General features: G+C 50.7%; 1 protein-coding gene across 1 annotated transcript in view; it reads right to left on the reverse strand.

Annotated features, from left to right (window-relative positions):
* CCBE1 (collagen and calcium binding EGF domains 1) overlaps positions 1 to 18,609 on the reverse strand; it is a 236,927-nt gene extending 218,318 nt beyond the window's left edge. The window contains exons 1-2 of the mRNA XM_061400345.1: positions 17,945 to 18,609; positions 17,425 to 17,505 (exon numbers count right to left, since the gene is read on the reverse strand). Of these exons, the coding sequence (XP_061256329.1) occupies positions 17,425 to 17,505; positions 17,945 to 18,075 (212 nt within the window). The 5' untranslated portion in view covers positions 18,076 to 18,609. The remainder of the gene's footprint in view (positions 1 to 17,424; positions 17,506 to 17,944) is intronic.
* Between the last annotated feature and the right edge of the window lie 484 nt (positions 18,610 to 19,093).

The following is a 19,093-nucleotide window of genomic DNA, read 5'->3' on the forward strand; positions in this document are numbered from 1 at the left end:
GAAACGCTCAGAGCCACACACACCTGTTCAAAAGCAAGAGCACTCACTAGCGGCGACAGAAGTACCTGCTCACCCATACGACTTAGTTCAAGAGAAATAACTCCACAAAACCCAAATTTTATTTGGGGAAGGGGGAGATGTTTAAAAATGTTTTGGTGTGATGACATTTTGGCAGTACGAAAATACGTTACATTTCTTAGGGATGAACACTAAAATATATTGTGGTAAAATGACATGTCTGGGGTTTGCTTTCACATACGTTAGAAAATAAGAGATACAGCAAATAATGTAAAATCTTAATGATGGGTGAGCATATGGAAATTGATTCCCCTGCAGCATTATTTGAAGTTTTCCTAATTAAAAAAAACACACGGAAGGAAAATATGGTCAGATTTTCATCTTCCAAAGAAGAGAAGTTTGTACATTTTTTCTTTAAGATTACAATGCAAGTAAGCACACTGAAAAGCAGAGGCTGCCATGGAGATTTATTTCCATCCAAATTACAACCTCGCCCCAGTGAAAACTCTTTCAAAAGTATGCGGACAAGGCAAGCTAGGGTAAGTGAACAGAAAGAATCAAGCTTCAAGTTAACGAGGAGCCTCTTTGTGCTGTGCTTAGCTGCTCAGTCGTGTCTGCCTCCTTGCGACCCCATGGACTGCAGCCCACCAGGCTCCTCTGTCCATGGGATCCTCCAGGCAAGAATACTGGAGTGGGTTGCCGTGCCCTCCCCTCCAGGGGATCTTCCCAACCCAGGGATTGAACTCAGGTCTCCCGCATTCCAGGCAGATTCTTTACCGTCTGAGCCACCAGGGAAGCCTGAGGAGCCTGTTGATTTAGCCCAAAACTCAAGTGTGATAGCATTTTGTTAAACTAGACCACCTAAACATGGAAAAGAGTATTAAAAATCTGATAATTACCTGAGTAATTCCTGAGAAGCCTCATCCTTTCATGAGCATGAATCTAGTTGAAACACACAAACCCAAAACAAGCCCTTCATCTACTTTACGCACCTACGGCCTGGCTGCATCATCGCTCTTCCCCCCTTGGCCAGAAAGAGCCAAATACGGAGCCAGAACCAGGGCAGCAAGCCGACCGTCCCGGCAAGTCAGGGGCAGCAGGCCAGTGAGCACATGCAGTCTTCACAAGAGCCCTGAAGGAAACACACTCAGAGGACATCCACGTGCTGAAACACGCTTGTAATAGAATGCTTGTATAACTGGAAGCCCAGGACGGTGGGTTAAAAGACGCGAAGGAGTTGTTATGAGAAAGCTCTCTCATCTGATGTCACCCTCCCTTCCCATCTTTATTACGTCTCCCCTGCTGCTGTTTAGCCGCTCAGTCGTGTCTGACTCTCTGCAACCCCACGGACTGCAGCCCTCCAGGCTCCTCTGTCCATGGGATTCTCCAGGCAAGAATACTGGAGTGGGTTGCCACTTCCTTCTCCCCGAGTCAAACAATTTCTCCTCTCTAGAAGAGGGGAGGTTCATCACGGGAGCATGGCTCTTCCTTAAGAGAAGAAACTGATCTTCAGCCTCATTCCCTTTTCTGCGGGACAGCACATCTGGAAGAAAAACAAAAGCAAACAGGACGGGGCTAGGGAGAACTTAACACTGTGACGGTCCCCCCGGCTCAAGCAGCATGTGCTTGCAGCAAAGAGAAGGGTGCTTTCAACAGTATATGCTTGGCAAGTAAAAAAAGATTTCTTTTCTCTTTAAATAAATAACTAGAGCTTCCCAGGTGGCGCCAACGCAGGTGATACCGAGAGATGCGAGTTTGATCCTTGGATCCGGAAGATCCCCTGGAGAAGGAAATAGCAACCCATTCCAGGACTCTGGCCTGGGAAATGCCATGGACAGAGGAGCCTGGTGGGCTATAGTCCATGGGGTCACAAAGAGTCGGACACGACTGAGCGCACACACATACAGAGTAAGAAAAACTACCCAAGGCGTTTCAGAACCGACAGCTCATAGATGGCTATCCTGCTTCTCAGGCTGGTGAGAGATAAGAATCCAGACTGCCCCGCAGTAGCTACACTTCACGATGGCCTTCCTCGTGTCAAGCAAACCCCCTGCGCTGTAAACGAAGCTGGCTTCTGTTCGCTCTGCTCCCTGCGGGGCAGGGAGTAATCAGTCACAGACCCCAGACCTGGAAGGAACCAGATCAGAGCCCCACCCTCCCACAGTGAGGACCAGAGTCAGGGGGTTACGGGGACCCTCAGCCACATGCCCCAGGATCACAGTGCCAGGGCCATTCACTAGAGGCTACATCCTGCAGGTTCCAGACCAAAACTCTATCTGCTGACTCTAGATTCTTCTCTGCTGATTAGTTTAGGTAAAACATGATATATTTGACATCTGCATCTTAAATGAACCCACCGAAACCCTCAGCTTCTGCTAACTGCTTTATAAAGAGCTCTCCAGTGCAGAGATGAATTGTGATGCATCCATACAATGGAACATCACGCTGTAAAAACGAATCACCATCCCATGTTATGATAAGTGTTCTTTACCTATTGTTACTTGAAAAAAACAATCGCAGAACCAACCCATTTCTATGAGTAACAACTATGAGTATGTTCGTTAGTAAAGGCACAGAAAAGACCAGGAAAACACACTCCAGTCCCTGAAGCGGCAAGATTATTCAGGATCCCCCGTTCCAAGTCATTCGTGATGTAAAACATGTCAAGAGCAAGTATTACTATCATATCAAAAGGTAAAGTTAAAAGAAAAAGACAATTACCTCTTTCTTGTGCCCCTTTGTGGTAACTATTCTTCCTTTGCACACGTCTTAAAAAGGTGTATTCCGCTCATCATCATGATGTCAATTTCCCCTGGGAGTCAAGCCCTTCAGGTGGAAAGTCCTAAGGAGCATGGATGAAACCTTCATCTCTTCAGGCACAAGGAGTTTAATGTGGTCCCCACAGCACCCTGGGCTGCACCAAACGAAGACTTTCACCACATCAATGGTACCCACATGAGCACATAACCGAGTGTGTCAGGACGATCCAGAGTCAAGCTGTGCGTAAGCTAAGGGGTGAATAAATGTCCTCAGATGATGCAAGTCACTGTTTTAAAGGACAGACAGCAGAAACTGCTGTTAAAGACAGCCAAGGCTCAAACAGGGGCTCCGGACCAACCTAGAGCGGTGGGATGGGGAGGGAGGTTCCAGAGGGAGGGACACATGTACACCTACGGCTGAGTCCTGCTGAGCTTGTCAGAAAACAACAAAATTCTGTAAAGCAATCATCCCTCAATTAAAAAATACATAAAATTTTTAAAAAGCCAAGGAAGGATTCACTGGAGAGGCAGGATTTGGAGGAACAAACAGAGGTTGATGGCCAAGAGCTGTAAGGGGAGTGGTCTACACTGGAGCATCCCCATACACGTACGTACACACAGACAGACAGATACACACACCCCCCCACGGTCCAGAAAGGGCTCCAGGTGTGCCGAGACCTCAATCTCCCCCTGCCCCAGGGCAGCAGGGTGGGGTCAGCAGGAGGGCAGCCGGACTGCCAGGGCCATCAGACCAGAGCATCCAGCCTTGAGCATCCATTGTCCCAGACCTCAAGATGCCCTTCACAGATGGTGACGTTCATGCGTGCGAACACCTGGAAATGTGTTTCCCAAACCCGGGGGCCTCTAGGAAAGGGCCTGAAGACAGCGGGGATGGCAGGAGTGGCTCATAAATTGTTAGGCTCCTTTCACACTTCCTCCTAAGGTTTTCCGTCTCCACCCCGATCGTATCCTTTCTAACAGAGTGCCACACTCGTCACGCTGTCAGACTCGGGACAGCGGTTAAGGACTCAGGTCATTTATGAACGCTTTACGTCTCTCCAGCCTCCAATTCAAAGAAATCCATTATTAGGAACCTCAAGAGCACATCTACCCAGGAAATGCAATTACCTTTCCTTTCTTAATGTATAGTAACTTCTATTTCTATGATTTAACAGCAGGATTGCCATGCTACTCAAAAAAGATGTAACTGTATGTAAAGCTGCATTCCACGTGGACCTGTTTGGAGACTGCCTGGTTTAAGGCCATAAGGTAAATACAGGGCTTAGGTGATAACTACACAACCAAACCACAAAGCTCGTAGCTTTGTTTTGCTAGAGTTAATGCAAAGCTATAAAAAGCTTGTGTCAGCTGGCGGTTGAGAAGCTCCTTCAGTTTTCGGGGGGGAGGCCTGAGGACTTGAAGAGCAACACAAAAAGGGAACGGGAAAAGAACCTGCCAGCACACAGACTCCCTATCACACGACGTGGAAAAAAAACAGCGTTTCTTACAAGGAAAGAAAAGCACAGCTCGATACTGAGAAGTGTTCATGTATAATACGAGGAGCTGTGTTCGTATCTTGGGAGAAGGTTCATATAGAGCCACAAAAATTTTTTTTTTTTAACAAAATGCGACAAAGGTCACTAAGTAGGTCCAGACACCAAGCTGAGAGGCCGCGAGAGGAAATGAGGAACGATAGAATTCCTGGATTTAGGGCTGATCAGCTTACGAAACACCAAGCTTACAAGGAACGGGCCACCCTTCTCGATCCATCCCAGCCACGTCATCGCTTGCCTGAACGCCCCTGGAAACCACCGACTCAGAGGAGACAGGCAACGGCAGGAGGTGAAAGCGAGACGTGCAGAAGAGACGGGGGGCGCCAGGCACCGACACCAGCTTTAGGGGCAAACGTCCCCGCTGAGGGGCACGGGCCTGCCTGACCGCGAAGGACAAGAGGATCGGGCCCAGAGGCCACAGAAGCGGGGCGGGGCCGCTTCTCCCCGGGCAGAGAGCCAGGCAGCCCGCGCCCTTTGGCTCTCTGTCGCCCCAGGTTTTCCACCTTGGCTGCGTGATGGACTCATATGAAGAGCTTCAGAAACGTCTGGAGCCATATATGGACTCTAGAAAGACGGTACGGATGAACCGGTTCTACGGGCTCTAGAAAGACGGTACCAATGAACCGATTCGCAGGGCAGCAGTGGAGACGCAGGCAGGGAGAACAGACTTACCGACACGGGAGGGGAGGGGGGGAGGGGAGGACAGGACGAATGGAGAGCGCGGCCTGGAAACAGGTACCCGCCATACGTGGAACAGTCAGTCAGTAGGAGTCTGCTGAATGACTCAGGGAGCTCAGACCGGGCCCTGTGAGAACCCAGGGGGTGGGATGGGGTGGTGGGCCCAGAGGGAGGGGACACATGTACACCTGGGGCTGATTCATGTATGGCAGAAACCAACACGACACTGTAAAGCAATTATCCTTCAACTAAAAGTAAATTTAAAAAAAATCCCAGTGCCTGACACCCACCTCTGGAGTGTGAAACAACTGGTCTAGGGTGCCGTCTGGACAGCGGGATTGCTTTTTAAGCTCACCGGGTGATTTCCACGTGCAGTCTAGGCTGTTCAGCCACAGGCAGCGCTTTGCATGTAGGAAGCAAAGGACAGACAGTGAGAGGAAGGGGGCCCTGGAGCAGCATGCTGACCCTCAGGACGCATTCTCAGTCTAACGTGCGTCAGAAACACCTGTGATGGCTGTTTAGTCGCCAAGTCCCGTCCAACTCTATTGCGACCCCGGGGACTCTGTCCCAGAGGACCCAGGCTCCTCTGTCCACGGGATTTCCCAGGCAAGCATACTGCAGTGGGTTGCCACACCCTTCTCCTCCAGGAGATCTTCCCAACCCAGGGATCAAACTGGAGGCTCTGGCGTCTTTTGCCTTAGCAGGCAGGTTCTTTACCACTGAGCCGCCCAGAAAGTCCAGGAAACACCAAGGGACCTGTTAAAAGACAGATTTGGATTCAGTAGGCCTTGGGGTAGGGCCTCACCATTGTAATAATGATGTCTCGATGCAGGGAGTTAGAACAGATCAGAGCCTCCAACATTTGGCTAGAGAAAGAGGTACCACGAGAGAGGTCACCTCTAACGGTGTTACAGCTTAGTCCTTTTCCTTCCTGAATGGCATCGCTGAAGGCACTTTAACTTCACTGGATAACTCAGGACCACCATGGTGGGCAGTGATGCCCATGGAAATCAGTGTGCATGAAAGCATCCCCTTCATTACCTGGCCCTGGGATGTGAAGGGCTGAACTGTGTCCTTCCAAACTTAGACCTTGGAGTCCTAACTCCAGTACAGAGAACATGACTGTTTAGAGACCAGAGCTTCAGCTTTTAACAGGCCACTGAGTTAAAATGAGACGTGAGAACGGGCCGTGATGCAGTGGGACCTAGTGTCCCTATAAGACAAAGACCAGGACAGACAAGATCAGAGGGAGCCGTGTGAACACACCGGAGAGCCATCTGCAAGCCAGGGAGAGGGCTTGGGAGGGACCAGCCCTGCCACCAGACCCATCCCAGCCCTGCCACTTCCAGAGCTGCAAGAGAACCTCTTGTGGAAGCCTCCCCGTCTATGGCAGTTTTCCTAGGCGTTCCTGGCAAACTACCACGGTCAGGGGAGAGGGGAGACGGGTGCTGGTTCACGCGTCTACTTTTGACCATGTGTCCGACTTACGGTGTCACCAGCAGGACTGACTTTCTTACCTCTAGCTTCCTCTTCCCTGGTCTACGTGCCTCTTAAATCGAGGCTGGCAGAAGGCAAGGTAACCGTAACTGTCAGGCCTTCCAGAAGTGTCCAGTGGAGTCAGACTGTCTGGTTTAGAACCCCGGCTCTGCCACGCACCTGCCCTGGGACTTGAGAGAGGGTTCACGGGACAACAAGCTAGTTTCTGACAGTGAGCCTTTGGTGAGAAACAGGCTCTCGTTTCTCTGATCTCTGGTTTTGTATCCAAAGCTCCCCCCAGACCCACCCTCTGCTTCCTCTCCCCTCCTCTCAGCTGGATTCCAGGCAGATAGAAAAGGTCGCCTGATTAAGTGACCCCCACGTAGATTTTATACACAGCTCCATACTTCTCTCTCCCTATGTCCTCCCAGCCGATGGGCAAGAGTGATTTTCCAGAAAACTGACAGAATATTAACATTGCTTTTTACAGAATTAAAATCTTTCAGCCAAACTTTCTCAGAGATAAAACCTCATGGATGTTGCATTCTAGATTCCTCTGTTGCTGCTGCTAAGTCGCTTCAGTCGTGTCCGACTCTGTGAGACCCCGTAGAGGGCAGTCCACCAGGCTCCGCCATCCCTGGGATTCTCCAGGCAAGAACAGTGGAGTGGGCTGCCATTTCCTTCTCCAATGGATGAAAGTGAAAAGTGAAAGTGAAGTCACTCAGTTATGTCCAACTCTTAGCGACCCCATGGACTGCAGCCCACCAGGCTCCTCCATCCATGGGGTTTTCCAGGCAAGAGTACTGGAGTGGGGTGCCATCGCCTTCTCCGATAGATTCCTCTAACCTTTCAGAATCTTCCAGAAGTAAATTCCAGTGCCTTTTTTTTTTTTTTTTGCAATGACCTTGCCTCCAATGAGCAGTCTTGTGGTCTTTCTGGCCTCCCAGGAAGCCAACCTCCTCTCTGCCTTGCAATTTTTCACCACAAAAGCTGTGAGCCATTTCACTAGAGGGAAATTCCAAAGTGAAACATGGACACGTTACCGCAAGTGATGCCAAGTGGAAGCAGAGAGAAGGGACAGCTGGAAGGAAAGTCGTGGCCTGGTCCCCACGCCGCCTCTTAGACGGGCTCCAGCCTCAGAAGGAATCTTGCTGAACACAAGCAGGACGCTATGGAAACTGCATTCGTCAATCTGTCGACCCTCACAAACTTAGCTTGCCTTTCATTTAACCTCTGTTCAGCTGAGTCAGTTAAAACGGCTGGTTACCAAGGTCACAGGCTCCCACGTGACTTTGACTGAAACTTTTTCAGTGACTAAAAAATATAACTTATTTAGCTATTTGGTGTATAGGAAAAACCCAATGTCATGGAAACTAACCTTTCAAGTAAACACATAAAAATTCATTTTGAGAAATTGTTGTTTAGTCACCAAGTCGTGTCCGACTCTTTTTGCGACCCCATGAACTGGTAGTCTGTCAGGCTCCTCTGTCCATGGGATTCTCCAGGCAAGAATACTGGAGTGGGTTGCCATGCCCTCCTCCAGGGGATCTTCCCAACCCAGGGATGGAACCCAGGTCTCCTGCATTGGCAGGTGGACTCATCACCACTGAGCCAGCTGGGAAGCCCTTATTGAGGCATAATTATATCAGATTAGATTCATCTATTTTAAGTGCAAATTTGAGGAGTTCTGACAAACGTATGCAGCTGTGTAACCACCAGCACAATCAGGACACAGACTGTTTTTATCACACTGGAAAGTGCCCTGAGCCCTCTGCACCACTGCGTGCGGCGTCTTAGAAACAGCTTTTTCTCACCTGGCGTCGTCTCCACAGGATGCTCCCCTTATCAAGCGTTTGTGCCTGGATCTCTCTCCTTTCCTCCGCCCACAGCACTTTTTACTTTCCTAACACATCAGGTGGCGCATGCCAACATCTTCCTCCTTCCCTTTCTCCAAAACACCATGCGGCCTGCTCCCCTCTCCTCAGAATGTTCCCTTTCAGTAGTTCTTTCCTTCTTCCCCGAAACTCAGCGTCCAAAGGCATCACACTCTAGGCGTCTCCGTGATCTTTATGGAATCAGAGGTGTGGCACTATTAAAAGGCAGTTCAGAGTTTAAGTTCAACAGTTTAATTACCAATGTGCACAGTGCAACTGAGCCATGCCATGATACTTTTCAGCCATAAAAGGAAAAGTGGGATGTTTCAACTGTGACTGAGGGTACTCATTGGTGAAAATGACTCCTCCTCCAGGTTCCTCTAGATGTGTGTCCCTCACCCAAATATACACACTATCATTTGATTTTTGAACGTGCAATTTTCCACAGTAGAAATTCAAAGCTCACAAGTTTATGGAGAGCTGGGTCTGAGTCAAAGCATGTGATGATGAATATGCAAGTTGGGAATCAGCAAAGTATGGAATTAGGAATGGTGGGCCATCCGCCAAGGCAACCCTGGGATTACTCAGTTGGCAGAGGAAGGCCAGGCTTGGGAACACGTAGACAAGCAGCAGTAAGTTAGCTTAACTACTTGCAGTAAAACCAGCTTCTGACAAGTCACATTCACTCGGAGAATCGTTTAAGGGAAGATGACGGGAAATAAAGTTCCAGCTCAACAACAGCTATGATTCCTCAAGATCAGGAAACCAAGTCACAATCGAAACTGCTCGGGCCAGAGACCAGATACAATAAAATACGGCCACACAAAAGTACAGGCCCCAAAGATGAAGCTGACTCAATGTCCCCAACATGACCTTCTTGAGGACTCAGACCCATGGACGAGGTCACATTCAAATGGAAAAGCCCACTCCCATCTTCACGTTAAGATGGCTCTTCAGAAGTTGGCAGACTTTTCCTGGAGAAGGGCCAGATGGTAAATAACTGAGATTGGTGGCTAAGTAAGGTCTGTTGCTTACTTTAACCCTTTCAAAAACATAAGGGACTTCCTGAGTGGTCCACTGGTTAAGAATCCTCCTCCTGCCAACGCAGGGGACATGGGTTCAAACTCTGGTCCGGGAAGACTCCACCTACCAGGATGACACTAAGCCGCTGCCCGGCAACTACCGAGTCCGCACGGCCACTGCTGAGCCCACATGCCCAGAGCCCGCACTTGGCAACCAGAGAAGCCGCCGTGGGGGAAGCCCGCCCATCTCAACCAGAGAGGAGCCCCGCTCACCGCAACTAGAGGAAGCCCTCGCGGCAGTGAGGATCCAGCACGGCCAGAATTTATTCTTTAAAAAAAGGTAAAAAATATTCTTAGATCGTGGGTTGCATAAAGACCAATCCCTGCTTTATACCGAATTTCCAGAGCCAGATCCCAGTGCCGAGGGCCCTCCGGCTTCCCGCCAGTTCTGTGCAGCAGCAGCAGCAGCCACTGGGCTAGCAGATGCCCCTGCCATTCCCAGAAGACTATGAATGAGGGCCTCACTCCAGCAGGGGCGAATGCCAGGGAAACTCCCAGAGTAGTGGGCACGCGGTGTAAAGGCGGAGAACTGATAAGCCTAGAATGGATGTGGTTCAAGTCTCTGAAATCACAAAGGGCACAGAAAGATGACCTAGTTCACATTCTAGCACCCCGAACAAGAAGGCAGCATATCCGCCCTTCCAGACTCTTGACGCCTGCTTTTGACTCACACGGATCACACCCTGAAGCTGGAAAGATGTCCTCTGCTTGGTGGTGTGGTTCAGTCGCTAAGTCGTGTCCGACTCTCTTCAACCCCATGAACTGCAGCCTGCCAGGCTCCTCTGTCCATTGGATTCTCCAGGCAAGAATACTCGGGTGGGTTGCCATCTCCTTCTCCAGGGGATCTTCCCCACCCAGGGATCGAACCTGCGACTCCTGCATTGCAGGTGGATTCTTTACCATGAGCCACCAGGGAAGCCTGTCCTTTGCTTGAAATTAAATATGTAGACGTAACATGGCTCTGTCCTCTATAGGCTGAAAACAGACTGTCCAGAAGGTTTAGAAACATTTATGAACACAGACCTGGGCTGTATTATTTGGAGAGTCAGGGAAGCAGGAGGGGTTTGCCTTCTCGTGACACTCTGCTTAAAGTCACTGCCAGGAAGCGTGGGGCGACCCTGCTGAGGTGAACTGGGTCCCTACGAGCTATCTGTTCCTAGGTGGTCAGTTCTATGCTGCCTCGCAGGACACGGCCAGAGAATTCACTTTCTCTTCGTAATGCTTTACATTCCAGCAATTCTTAGAAGCAAGGGGCTTGTGGCACGTGCTAGCGTCCTGCTAGCAGGAAAAAAAAACGCATTAGTTACTACTATCCCCAGCTTCTCGGGTCCCTGGCCTGGAGCTGCGGGGCTTCTCTTGCTGAAAGGATACAGCTGGGCCACAGGAAATTAAGCTTTTAGCTCCCCAAATGTGACATCGGTTGTCTGCCAAAGATAATCATCTTATAAACGTCCCCAAGGACATCTTTGGCTCGAAATCCCTTTACTGAAAAATAAATGGAATGAAAATCCATGCATTCCATGAGGGCAGAGATTTTGGGGTATTTTTTCCTGCCTTATTCACATATATTTTTTTTTCAGAGTAAAAACAACTCCTGTTTATATACCACATACATATTTGAAGTGCTTGGCACATAGTAACCTCTGAATAAGTGAACGAAATTGTTGGTAAAACTTTGAAACTGGTAAATGACTTTAAGGAAAAGAACCTGGCTTGGCAGGAGAGAAGCTGCAGGTGGTACAGCTGATTATCTTTCATCCTCCAAATAAAAAGCAATAAACAAACAAACAAAAGCAAACAGACTGCAGAGACCTTGGTTCTTCAGCTACTCCGCTGTGGCCTGAATCCGCAGCTCCTCTAATGCTCCAAAGTGGCGCAGGTCCCATCACGCAGGAGGGTAGTGAAATTTGCAGAAGCTGCATGGCTGACACTTAAACCGCTGACTGAAAGGCAAAGTACCACCCGAGAAGACAGGGTGCTCTAGAAGAAAGAGTACTTGCTTTTTCCAGGTGCACCCACCTCCCAGCTTCACTTAGACAAGAGGAAGTGAAGTGAATGTAGAAAGTCGGGCATCGACAACTCTGGGGACAATGAGTAGCACCTGGACCTGGTCCCAAAGGACACTGGTGACCGCAAGGCCTTTCGTGGTCAGTTCATTGTTTCCTATCGTTTTGTCTTGATCCGTACAGAATGAGTGAAAAGTGAGAGAACCTTGCCTGGGCCAACATCCCCCACCATGCCTCCTCCCTGCCCCGGACACCTGCTCAAGCTAAATAACAGGGTGTGGGAGGGAGGGAGATCCCCTTTAAAGCTGTGACCCAGCACCGCTTCCAAGCCAGCGTCCACGGGGCATCATACCAGGTGGAACTGCGCACGTCCTCTTCAGCTATTATTTAAAGTAACAAGCTCACGGAGTGAGCTAGGCCTGCCCGAGTCAGCTCCCGTAACACATCTGCAACTCAAGTGAAGCAGGTCAAGGTGGGAACTCATGCAAACAACGGCAGCATCTCAGAGGGGCAAGTAATCTGGTTTCTAGAAGGGAAAAAAAAAAAAAAAGCTAGAAAAGGAGACATACTCTGATAGCAACAGAAGTTCTGGGAAGACCTAAAAGACAGATCACATTTCTTTGCTTACTGGTAACATTAACATTCATCCACTCGTGCGCATGCAGACAATGCACGTGGACTCCGTCCAGGCGGAGGACTAGCATCTGAGGCCACAGTCGTGGATGAGAGGACAGATGATTCAGGGGCTTCACAAGCTAACCATCCAGCGGGAACAAGAGGCTCCCTCCAACACATCCGCGATTCGGGCGGCTTGGCACGAAGCCACGCCCAGCTGTCCCCTGCTCTGTCCTTCGAGACACTGGGACCGCCTCCTCCTCATGGTAAGAATACGGATGGTCATCAGAAACATACAATGCTCTTTCCAACAGTTACTCAGGGCCACCCTTGGAGCCGGTCCTGAGCTATGCTGGCCACAGGATGGGAGGCAGAAAGCAGAGACCAGAAATGGGCTGAGGACCTGACTGCCAGTCTCTGCCAGTAAGTCCCTTCATGACCCTGGACAGACAGCAACCCTCTACGCGCTTCTAAAACGGGGGTAGCTACGCCTGCCGCCTGCTTTTATAGTTACATGAATTGAGGACATCGTGCAGTCAGGTAGGAGGGAGGAAGCAAAAGACACCCTTTTTATAATTTTCCCAAGGCGCTAGATTTCTGGGCTAGCCTACATTTGGAAAAGCATCTAAAAACAGCTGACATGTGACTGCTGTATAAACACCCTCAGGGTTTCTGGCTACGGTCTGAATTTGCTTTTTCAAAAATTTCGACTGTCAAGTTCAAAACTCAGCAGATGTCCACGGAGCACAAAGTACATGCGCTCAGGACGCAGGATGAGGGGAGACACAAGCAGTGAGCCCGAGGGGCGGTGTCCATCGAGGGCTTCCTGCGTGCACCAGTTCGTCTTCCCTGTAACCTGTCACTCCAGTACTAACACGGTCCTCACGTATTCCAAGGAGAACACTAAAACAGAGACTGAGGAATGTTCAAGGTTATAGAACAAGCGGTAGAGCCTGAATTCAAACCGGGGCATAGGGTTTTTATCCTATGCATGTTTGACACAATCAAAGCCCTATGTAGGAACTCAGGGACTTGGCAGAGAGGATATTCTCCAGCCTTGCCTCCAATGGAGCCTTAGCTAGAGTCCTGGGCTCTCTGTCTGGTACTGCTGCTCTAATTAAGCAACCTTCTTGCTCTCCAATTTCCAAGTAAACACATTTGCAGAAATATCACGTTAACTTCCATAATCTAACAGGATTTGGCAATGCTACTGCATTATCTCGAAGTGGGAGTTTTTGCATCCCAGTGTCACTATTTCCCACGGGAACGTGACCCTAATGAGACACCACTGACGGGACTAATAGAGCTGAGGGCCCCCACTGGAGGTCTGTGAGCCACAAAGCTGAGGATCAGAGCTAATGCAACTTAAACAGAAACCCTTCTGTTTAAAAAAAATCACTTAAAACAACCAAGTCCATAAAGCCATTCCTAGCTGCTTCTAATCTCTTCCCCCATCACTGATAATCTAAACTACGCAACTTTGAACTCAGTCACGTATGCTGTATATTGGTTACAGTTAGAACCCTTGGTCGAAAAATCAATTCTGCAAAACTTGAGCAGAGACTGCTTATGTGTTTTCTAGGACTATTTTAAGCACATATTAGATGCTCAAATCCTTAATCGGCTCATGTATCCAAAGTGTTAACTAGCATGCTTATTGGATACAGACTCAGGTTGATGTCTTAATGTTTCCCACACTCAAATGTATTTTCTGGTTTTAAAAAAGCCTTTAACATGTCATTTTACTGATGAGACCCAATGGTTCAGCTGTAAAAATAATCCACCTGCCAATGCAGGAGACCCAGGTTTGAGCCCTGTTCCAGGAAGATCCCCTAGAGAAGGTGAAGGCAACCCACTCCGGTATTCTTGCCTGGTAAATCCTGTGGACAGAGAGCCTGAAGGGCTATGGAGTGGAGAGTCAGACATGACTTAGCAATTAAATAACAAAAAGTAAACCGAAACATTTTGTTTAAAAATTACATGGTTTGGGAGCAGGAAAAAAAATAATAGCCACAAGGGGGTAAATACAATGATAACTTTATGTGCTTGGGTAGAATAAATTTAGAGCCTAGATAAGTCACACGAACTGTGAAATCTTAACTGCTGGTAAAAGATATGCTCTGCCGTATGTCAGATTATAACACTGAGTGAATGTGTCCTTTAAGCTGCCAAAGGCATTCATTCAGAATTTCATCAACTTCAGGGACTTGGCTCAAAGCACAATGGGGTAGAGTCTCTAGAGACAGAAACTGTGATTAAGATGAAAGAAATCCTACAAGGAAGGAAAGCTCTCCATGCATGAACCAATTCTGTGTATAATGGTAATATAAAGTCAATTGTTTGAGACAGATCAAGGGCAATGGTAACTCAGAAAACCACCGTGGTCACGGTGGATGCTGGCATTACCAACTGCTTGAGTTTGTATCTACTTAAATTTATAGTCTCCCTTACTTAGATCCCAGATCTGGAATTTCAGGCTCCTCTGTAGACACCTCCAGGATGATGAAAGGGCCCAGGCTTTGAAGTCAGACAAACCTGGGCTCTCACGTGTGTTAACTTTGCGACTCTGGGCAAGTGGACTAAAGCCCAGAGCTTCAGTTCCCTCTGTACAACAGACACCCACACGCTACAGAGTGGCTTTGAGCATCAGAGCTATATGTATATAAAGTGCATAGGACTGTGCTGAACATACAGTAAATCCTCCAGCTGTCATCTAATATAAGGTTAAAGTGGAAAGATGCTGCTTAGGTAAAACCATGGAAAACAGCTGTACACAGGTAGTGGTAGGGTCCGGGACAAACATTATTCCCATCCCATCATTCTCTTTCCCATATTATGATACTTAAGTCTCCATATACTTTCAGGAATAATGGTAGATCAGATTTATAACTCACATCTACCAAATTCGTTTACTTATTTAATATTAAACTCATCCTCCATGCCAATGATTTTTCAAAAGTCAGTGTTTAAAAAAATAATCACTTTCTACAATTTAGGAGTGACTTCTGGGACTCATTCTCTTGTGCAAAAATCCTTTCACAAGAGACTTCTGTTAAAACTGGGGTTCTATGCAGTCAGACATGCTTCCCTCAGCTTAATTAAGGGTCATCCAACAGTTAATGAGTCCAGCTTCCTGGAAGGCTGGCTCTTTCTCTGGTTTTATGTCATTGTGGTAGAAGGACCAACTACCCACTCAACTGTGGAGGCCTCTGGGCTCCTGAGGACCTGTCCAAATGGGACTGCACCGTGACTCCCATTGAGACACTATTGTCCATGGCAGCCCCTCAAGCCTTAATGCACATCTCATTAACATGCAAGTTCTGGAGCAGGAGGGCTGGGCAGGGCCCCAAGACAATACGAGCTCCCAGATGACGCCTGTGCCAATTTCCAGACCACACCGGGAGGAGCAAGGGTCTCCAGGGCCAAGACGACAGGATTCACAAACCAATCAGTACACAGCATCCCTCCATCCTCGGGGTTCAAAACAGGGACAGCAGCTTCCAGCTGACTGTCTCCAGGGAGTTACTGAACGATGGAAGTTGTGTGAAGTCAGTGAAGTACACTTAGAACTCTGAGAGGAAAACCAGAGAGACAATATTCACAGGGACCTTTTTCTCCAGCTGAAAACATCCTCCCATCCCTCCAAGCTCTTTTCTCCTAGGAAGATATCCTTTTTGTTAGCTCTTATAAGCCGTTTGAGTAGCCGTTAATGAAAACACATCAAGACACTGCTCATGTCTCCTGTAAGAGTCTCAGTGTAGGAAAAAACACTGCACTGTTTTTCAAAGTTTGGCGGGGGGAGCAGCGTGGAAGTGATAGTAACAGCGTAACGAATGAAATCAGCTTAGAAGGCTAATCAGGCACTCATGGTTTCTGAAAATTGGACATGCATTCTGTAACTGTCATTGACTTATGGGCAGTCTGACTTTCAGGGACCAAATAATGAGCAAACCACCTCAGGGACACGTTCCATGTTAAATCAAGGTTTTATGCTGTGGTGATAGGGAGGAAATGCGTCCTAAGAAACAGTGTGGATGAAACACAGGGCTGGAGCCAGGCAGAATCCTGAAGCCGCCGCCAACAGCTCAGGTCCCTGGTTGGGCAGACCTCGCTTACCCTGTTAACTTCTCCAAGACTCTACCTGCCAACTGAACCACACTCCAGTCCTCCCTACTAACTCATTTCTGTTCAGTGTTTACCGCCCATGGCTCAGAGAATCCCTTCCCAGGGATTCACAGGACTGTTGCCTCCCTGAAGTGATCACTGTCAAGCTGTTGCCAACAGATTTCTAAAGTGTGGGCTGTGATGTGGCTGGTGGTGCTTCTGTACCTCTAAACTGACCAGCCCTGACACCACCCACACCTGGGCCTTAAAGCATATGCAGCTTTTTGCAGCTGAGACCATGAGGAGTCATCTGCTACCACATCATTAGGGCGACGTCTGTTTCTTTCAAGTTCACTTTTGAGGATTACCTTGTTATCCTGTACTGCCCAGGATTGATTCTGGCACCTAGACAGTGCAGGATTCTCGGAGATGGAGTCTGCTGGGAGTGTGTGATCCCTGGACCTCGAACACTATGCCTTTAAAACGCAGGCAACTCACAAGTCTTTATGGGTGCGTGCCTCCTCCTGATAAAGGCACAGGGACAGTGCCCGTGGTCACCTATGGTGACAATGATCCGCCCCTCACGTTCAGAGAGCGGTAAGCAGGGAACACTGATTTACCTCACAACGGCCTGGGGCAGTTTTCCTATCAGACGCCCTGGCTCTCATCACATTTGCTTTTAACAAGCACCCAGGTGATCTGCGGACCGAATTTTCAGGAAGAGGATCCTCTTCCGTGACTCAACGATCTTGACGCTTTTGGCTTGTACGGAACAACCTTATCCACCGCCCGCCCAGAGGCCGTGATAAAGTTACACTCTGTCCCGGCAGAAGGTCAACAGAGAGCCAAGGACTAAGGATTTCCTTGTTGACTTTATATGTTCAAAACAAAACACAAGCGCAACCACTCATCTTGGCTATGCCTCGCTATGCCGCACCGCTTACCCCACAGTCCCATCCCCTTTCTTCATGAAACTGGCAACCTTTTCTCCAACCACCACGCCAGCACGCAGGGGAGCGGAAAACCACCGCCCTCGGCTTCTGAGAGCAGAAACTCCAGGTGCGGACACTCAGTTGCCCGTGGTTGCTCTGGCTCAGAAACCACACACACAAGAAAAAAAAGTTTGCACCAAAGAGGACGGAGCACCCCACCGGTGGCCGCGCGGTGACCGAGCGCGCCTCCAGGCCCCTCCTGCGGGCGCCGCCTCCCCGACCAGCCCGGGCGCGCGCCAGCCGGGTCAGCCGAGCCCCGGGGCTTACCTGAAGCACGTGGTGAGCTCCCCCGAAGGCTTCAGACACGGATACTTGGTCGTGGCGATGTTGTTTTCCGAGCAGACTTCTCTGAAAAAGTTAGGGGAACTTGGTTGGTCGCTCCGCGCGAGAGCGGCCGGCAACGCGCGCCAGGCATCCGCGTCCCGCGCGCCGAGGCGGCTCCGGTCCCCGAGCGCGGACGCCGGGAGGACCCCGAAGTCCGGGCCCGGCGAGGGTCCCACGCAGCGAACCCGGCCCGCAAGAAAAAGAAGAGGTGCAGAAGCGGGACACTGACGGCGGCAGAAGGGCGGCGCGCGGTGTCACCGAGCCCCGGGCCCCACCGGAGCCCGGGGTGTGCGCGCGGAGGAGGCGCCTACCCCGGAGTTTACGAAGCTTTCCTTCACCCAGGAGGGGTGAGCGCCGGGGGAAACCGAGAGCGCGCGGGGCACCGGCGGGATGGGATGGGGAGAGGGTACCGCCTGCGCCCCGAGAGCCGGGAGCGCACGCAGCAGGGACCCGCAGCACGAACCTGTCGCCGTCCCCCGGCTCCTCGCGGTAGCTCCACGCGTGTCCCAGCGCCAGGAGTAGCAGCAGCAGACCCAGGCTCCTGCCCAGCCGGCCCCTCGCCGCCCCTGCCCGGTTCGGAGGCGGCGGCACCATCGGGGACGCTCGCGTCTTCTTGGCGGCGCTGGCCGCCTCTCCAGCCCTGCGCCGGGCTCCTCCGCGCGCGCCGCCGCCTGCCTGTCCCCGGCGGGGGGCGCCCGAGGCCGGGGGAGTCGGAGCCACCTGCGCGCCGCGCAGGGCTGCGGAGCTCCGGACGGCTGGGAGGTCGGGCTCGGGGCTGGGGCGCAGGGGCTCCAGCCGGGCCGCGGGGCTGGGGGGGGCCCGCGGGGTCCGGGCAGTGTCGCTTCCGAGGCTCACGCCGGACAGACGGATGCGCTCCGCTCGGCTCTGGGCGGCGCCCTCCCCGCCGGCCCCTTCCTCCGCTGGGCGCCGCGCGCGGCGTGCGGAGCGCGGGCGGCCGCTGGCATTTTACCCCAGGGTCGCAGAGCCGGGGCGGGGGAGGAGGCGGTGGGCAGAGGGCTTAACACGCCTCCTTCACGTGGTGGGCTGGCTTCCAAGGAGCGGGTCAGGCCCGTGTTTTGCCTCCCGCCCCTCGAGCGTCTACACTGCCCGCCCCCCACCCCACCCCACCCCACCCCGCCCCATCTCCTTCTTAGAAGAGAGGACTCAGGAGGTGAAGGCGGCCCCAGACCTGAAACTAGAGCGTGTCTGTTTCCAGTCCCTTAGCCCTCCGGGCAGACAAGTAATGAGCTCTGGTCAGCCCTTTCCGAGGACTGTGAAACAGATGACCAGCCCAAGTTCGATGCATAAGGCAGGGCACTCAAAGCCGGTGCTCTGGGACAACCCAGGGGGATGGGGTGTGGTGGGAGGGGGCTCAGGATGGGGGACACATGTACACCGTGGCTGGTTCATGTCGATGTACGGCAAAACCACCGCAACAATGTAAAGTGATTAGCCTCCAATTAAATTAATTTAAAAAGCCCTCTTGCTTTAATGCTGTTTCACACCATGCACACAGGCGAGAGCTGGAAACTCCTGGAAGATGAGGTGAGACACTGAAGGGCGGGCTGGTTAACTCAAGGCTGTTAAGAGGTCTCCTGAGACCCCCGGGCTT

Source organism: Bos javanicus, chromosome 24 (genome assembly GCF_032452875.1).
Source record: "Bos javanicus breed banteng chromosome 24, ARS-OSU_banteng_1.0, whole genome shotgun sequence".
Taxonomy (NCBI): Eukaryota; Metazoa; Chordata; class Mammalia; order Artiodactyla; family Bovidae; genus Bos; species Bos javanicus.